This window comes from Echinops telfairi, unplaced genomic scaffold, assembly GCF_000313985.2.
Source record: "Echinops telfairi isolate 266 unplaced genomic scaffold, ASM31398v2 ScPeMD7_7424;HRSCAF=8462, whole genome shotgun sequence".
NCBI lineage: Eukaryota > Metazoa > Chordata > Mammalia > Afrosoricida > Tenrecidae > Echinops > Echinops telfairi.
The window spans coordinates 49,568,312-49,573,166 of NW_022111324.1; the positions used below are offsets into that span (position 1 = coordinate 49,568,312).

General features: G+C 54.3%; 1 protein-coding gene across 1 annotated transcript in view; it reads right to left on the bottom strand.

Moving 5' to 3' along the window:
• The window catches only part of PIK3C2B (phosphatidylinositol-4-phosphate 3-kinase catalytic subunit type 2 beta), a 94,555-nt gene that overhangs the window by 18,865 nt on the left and 70,835 nt on the right, over positions 1 to 4,855 (bottom strand). The window contains exons 26-29 of the mRNA XM_045298186.1: positions 3,175 to 3,284; positions 1,755 to 1,956; positions 1,295 to 1,419; positions 10 to 226 (exon numbers count right to left, since the gene is read on the bottom strand). Of these exons, the coding sequence (XP_045154121.1) occupies positions 10 to 226; positions 1,295 to 1,419; positions 1,755 to 1,956; positions 3,175 to 3,284 (654 nt within the window). The remainder of the gene's footprint in view (positions 1 to 9; positions 227 to 1,294; positions 1,420 to 1,754; positions 1,957 to 3,174; positions 3,285 to 4,855) is intronic.

Genomic DNA, 4,855 nt, shown 5'->3' on the forward strand with positions numbered 1-4,855 from the left:
AAAACGGGCCAATCCCCCTCCCCGGTGCCAGTAGCCAGGGGCCCTTCTGCTCCCTTTGTCCCCAGGCCCAGGGAGAGGAAAAGGCAGGAAGGAAGAGGGCAGACCCACCTCGGCCACCTCAGGGGTCTTGTGGATCAGGTGCCAGATGTAGCCGTTTAACTCCTCCTGCCGCCGCTCAGCCACAGCCTCTCCCCAAGCGCGGCCGATCACAAAGCGGCTGGGGAAGCTGGCGGCGACGCGGGGAGAAGTCAGGAGGCTTTTGTTCAAACGGTGTTTGCATTTCCACACCCCCACCCCCTTCCCCAGCTCCCCAGGGCTGTGCCCAGAACACACCAGCTCAGCACCTCCCCCCAACACGGCCCGCAGAGCCCTGAGGCGCCCCAGGAAGTGCCTGGGCAGGGTGGGGGGCTTCAGAACACCCAGGTTTCCCATCACACCGTCTCCAACCAACGTAAAAATGCACGTGCGAGACAGTGTCACTCTGCAAAGAGTGAGAGACCTAGGAACACGGCGAGAGTCAGCCCACCCCCTCCCTGCCTTTGGAGCCGTTCGCTCTCCAGCTGGTGGGTGGGGACACATGGAATTTCAAGGCTCCGGTCAAACCTGTCTCCAAACAGGCGGAGCCCTGCTGGCTTCGTGCCACCCCCCCACCCCCCCAGAGGGTGGTGGCTCCAGCCCACCCAACTATTAGACAAGGAGAAAGATGGGGCCGTCTGCCTCTGTGGCCATCGCGGCCTGAGAAGCCTGGGGACAGCTCCCCTCTGCCCTGGCGCTGGGTTGCTGGGAACTGGAATGGCCGGGGGACAGTGAGTTTATTGTCCAGCAGCCCTCGGGGCGCATCGGGGGGGACCTTGGCCGGCAGGGGGAGTGCTCACCAAGCTCATGGCAGAAAGAACAAGACTCACTGTCCTGAGTTCATTCGGAGGCAAAGAGCCCCTACAGGGCAGGGCGGGACAGGCCGTGGGTTTCTCCAGGCTGTGAAAGCCTCCTCTTGCTCCTGAGGAGCAGCTGGTGGAGTCTGAACTGCTGACCCTGTGATGCGCAGCCCAGCACAGAACTCATTCCCAGGCCAAATAAATCAGCCAGGGCTGATGAAAGAGTGACTCCCGAGTAGCCAGTGTGTCACTTTTGGCCCTCGTACAAAGGCAAGAAGGGAAGTCTGATGGCGAACAGGTCATCAGTTTCCTTTGCCAGAATAAAAAACAAGAGTGACTTCTGTACGCGGAGACAGTCCTCCGCGCCCCCAGCCCCTCTCCCTTCCCAGCAGGCTCTGTGCAGAGACCAGGGGAGCTACCTGGGCAGGAGGGACGACGGGAAGAGCAGGCGCAGCTTGTTGTGCAATTCCTGGAACTCCTCGAAGGTGCGCTGGATGTAAGTGGCCTCCTGACTCTTCTCCCGCATCACCTTCACCACATAGACCTGCGGAAGCCGCGGTTTAGAGCCCCACCACCCCAGCCGCCGCGCCCCGAGGAGCAGTTGTGTAGGGAGGGTTCGTTTGGGCGGGCGGCTATGGACAGGCGTGTCTGCCGTGGGGTGGGGTGTCTGAGGGAGCCATCTTCCCGCCCATGTTTCCACAGGCCCTTTGGCGCAGACGCCTGGGTTTCAGCCGCGGGGTCTAGCAGGCCCCTTGAGCATGCAACAGAGAAGTTTGGGAGCGTGCCCAGGTAGGATGCCAGGACAACGCAGGAGGCCACTGCACGCAGGTGAAGAGAGTCTGTCCGGCTGGGGCCAGTGGGATTGGAGAAGCCACTTACGTAGCCCTTGTTGGGGTGGAAGACCTTCTCGTGGCGGCAGAGAAATACGTCATGGATGCGGCTGGAGCTCTTGAGGGTGTGTGTCCGCGGGGCAAAGGAGAGAGTCAGCCGGTCGTCGGAGCCCGTGAACTTCATCTGAGCCAAGTTATGGATGAAGAAGTTGAGCTTTGTGGCTACACTGCCCAGACTGGACTCGATCAATCTGTTGGTGCAAGAGGGGGGGAAGAGAAGACCGTCACCATCAGCCGAGTCCCCTCCACGGATCGGGTCACTGTCATTGTGAAATACGCTCAGAGAGGGCGTGATGGGCGCATCCATTTCTGCCTGTCACTCCTGCTGCCTATCTTGGAGGTTTAAAAGTTCCCAAAAGAGCAAGTAAAATGGGACAATGCCCTGCATTGGCCAAAGACAGTCTGACCAAGGTAAGAAGGCATTAGGGAACCCATTGCGAGGACCCGTGGGAGTGTCCAAGTCCGGTTCTGAAACCCAAATCCACGGCCAGTCAGTACAATGGAATCTCACCAAGGAGAGCTTCTCCTGGGGCAGGAGTAACCCAAGGGCTCGTGCCAACAGCAGGTCAGCACACAGAACAAAGCCAACAAGAAACCCAACCCCAAAGGAGTGTCGACGCCCACGGAATCCTCGCCCCAATCTAAGCACAATTCGTTCTTATGACCTGGCCCTGCTTGATGCCCACCTTCCTGAGGAGGTCACTGAACCTAGATTCATCACAGGGGAGGTTGGGGAGAAATGAGTAGCTAATATCAATGAGAACAAGAAAGAAGAAAATGTTCTAAAATCAATTTTGATGATGACTGTACAACTCTTTTTAATATAACTGAACTATTGAATGGTATGATATGTGAATTATATGGCAATAAAATGGTGTGTGTGTGTGTGTGTGTATGGTTTGAAAGTTCCAAAAAGAGCAAGTAAAATGGGATATGTTCTACATCGGTAAACTTATAGACATTAGCACACACACACACACACCCATCTCTGCCTTCATACGAAAAGTGATAGTCCCTGAAAACTTTATCAAAAAGGAAAAACTGAAAGATGGGCTTCCATATTTGGACGAGGGTGGTAGGCCTAACCCCAGAGAGCGACAAAGGGTTTCAAACTCCACTTACACTCTGTCCCTCAAACAGCGTTTTCAGCCGGGATCTCGGATGACTACCAGTAAGAGTAAGAGTGTCACGCTTCCATGTACAGAAGTGAGCACCAAAGTGTGCACGGGCAAGCGAGGCAGAGAGAGGGGAAGAGATTTTCTGAGGCCGGAGCAAAAGTGAGACAACAGACACCTGGGTCATCCTCGGCTTCCAGCCCAGCCTTCCCACCCCACAGGCCTGTCAGGACCAGTCTGGCAGCTTGGACGTCACATTACACCCGGTGGGCGGGGTTCTGATTTGCACATCACCTCGTGAAGTAGGTCGTGGCATTGGCCTCCGTGTCCTGAGGCCTCAGGGCATCGTACACATACTTGAGGTCCTCCAGGTCCGACAGCTCAGGGATCCCACAGGACAACATCTAAGAGGAGAGGCAAGAAGACAAAAACCGCATCTCTCACAACAAGAAATTAAAAAGAAGACGTACTAAAAGATCATTTTATTGGGGGTTCTTACAGCTCTTATAACAATCCATACATCAATTGTATCAAGCACATTTATACCTATGTTGTCATCATTATTTTCTGAACACTTACTTTCTACTTGAGCCCTTGGGATCAGCTCCTCTTTTTCTCTCCGCCTCCCCCCAACCTTCGTGACCCCTTGATAAATTATTATTATTTTCATATCTTAAACACCAGCCACGGTCTCCCTTCCCCCGTGGTTTCTGTTGTTCATCCCCCCGGGGTGGTGGGGGGTGGCGGTTAGGTGTTGATCTTTGAGATCGGTTTCCCTTCCTCCCCTCCGTTCCCCACCTTCCTCCCAGCCTCCCGGAGCAAGGAAGTTTTGCTTCTTCTCCACCATAAGGCAAGACTGGGGCCCATGTGGAGCTGCTGACCACAGACCAGCAGATGGAGAGCACCAGCCACTGCAAGGGAGGCGGCCGGGCTGTCTCTTCTGCAGTCACAGCCCAGATGCCGCCTGCATTGGCTCCAGGTGCACATCTCTCTTCCTTGTGCCATGACCAAACACTTCTCCCCTGGCTCTTGAATCTCGATGGCGTCTTTTCTTTCTTGCTCACTGTCTCTATTTTTGTCTTTATATTATTACTTTCTCCTCACCCCCTTATTTCGCTTTTGTCTTTTACTGCGTCTGTGGGGTTTCCCGGTGTGTGAAGCACAGGAGGGTGGATGCATGGAGATAATAACTGATACAGGGGTTGATAGAGGAGGCGGGGGTGGGGGAGGGTGGTAGGAGGGAAAGGGGATTTCAGGAATAAAAAGGAAGGGGGGAGTGGGGAGGGAACACCAGAACTGGCTGTGATTGCACAACTCATTTTAAAGGCGATTTAACCCTGGTGTGGGTGGAGGGGGTGGTGGTGGAGGGCAATGTTCTGAAATCGATATGGTAATGAATACACAGCTCTCCTTGATGGGATTGGGCGACTGAATTGTAGGACATGTAAATTGTGTAGGGATAAAATTGTTATTAAAAAGAAGGATATTAAAAAAAAAAAGAAGGATATTGTACAATGGGAAAAAACAACAACACCACAACTACACAAAAAATGAAAAGCAAAAAAAAAAAGAGTCCGTCTCGGAAGCCCACAGGCTGCTCTGCCCTGCCCTGCAGGTCTCTGAGTCACCATTGACGCAGGGCCAGTGGGTGGCGGAGATGCTACTGCACCTTGTACAGCAGCGTTTCCCACCGTGGTAATACTGCCCCTCAGGGTGCTCAAACCATCCAGGGGTGCTACAAGAGCAGATACCTACACTGTACCCTGGGTTGTGGGCTACAGTCCAAAGTTAGCGATTACCAGAGGGAATTTTTTTTTTCCTGACTAGGGTGTGGTAGGCCGAATATGTCTGGAGTCTCTGGTCGACAGAGGCTGTCGGTCGTGGCTACAGGACCACTCGAGGGAGGGGACTGGAGCCGAGTCTGACCCTTGCATGGACACCACGTCCCCAGGTGCCCAATGTCTTGCCTTTTCTA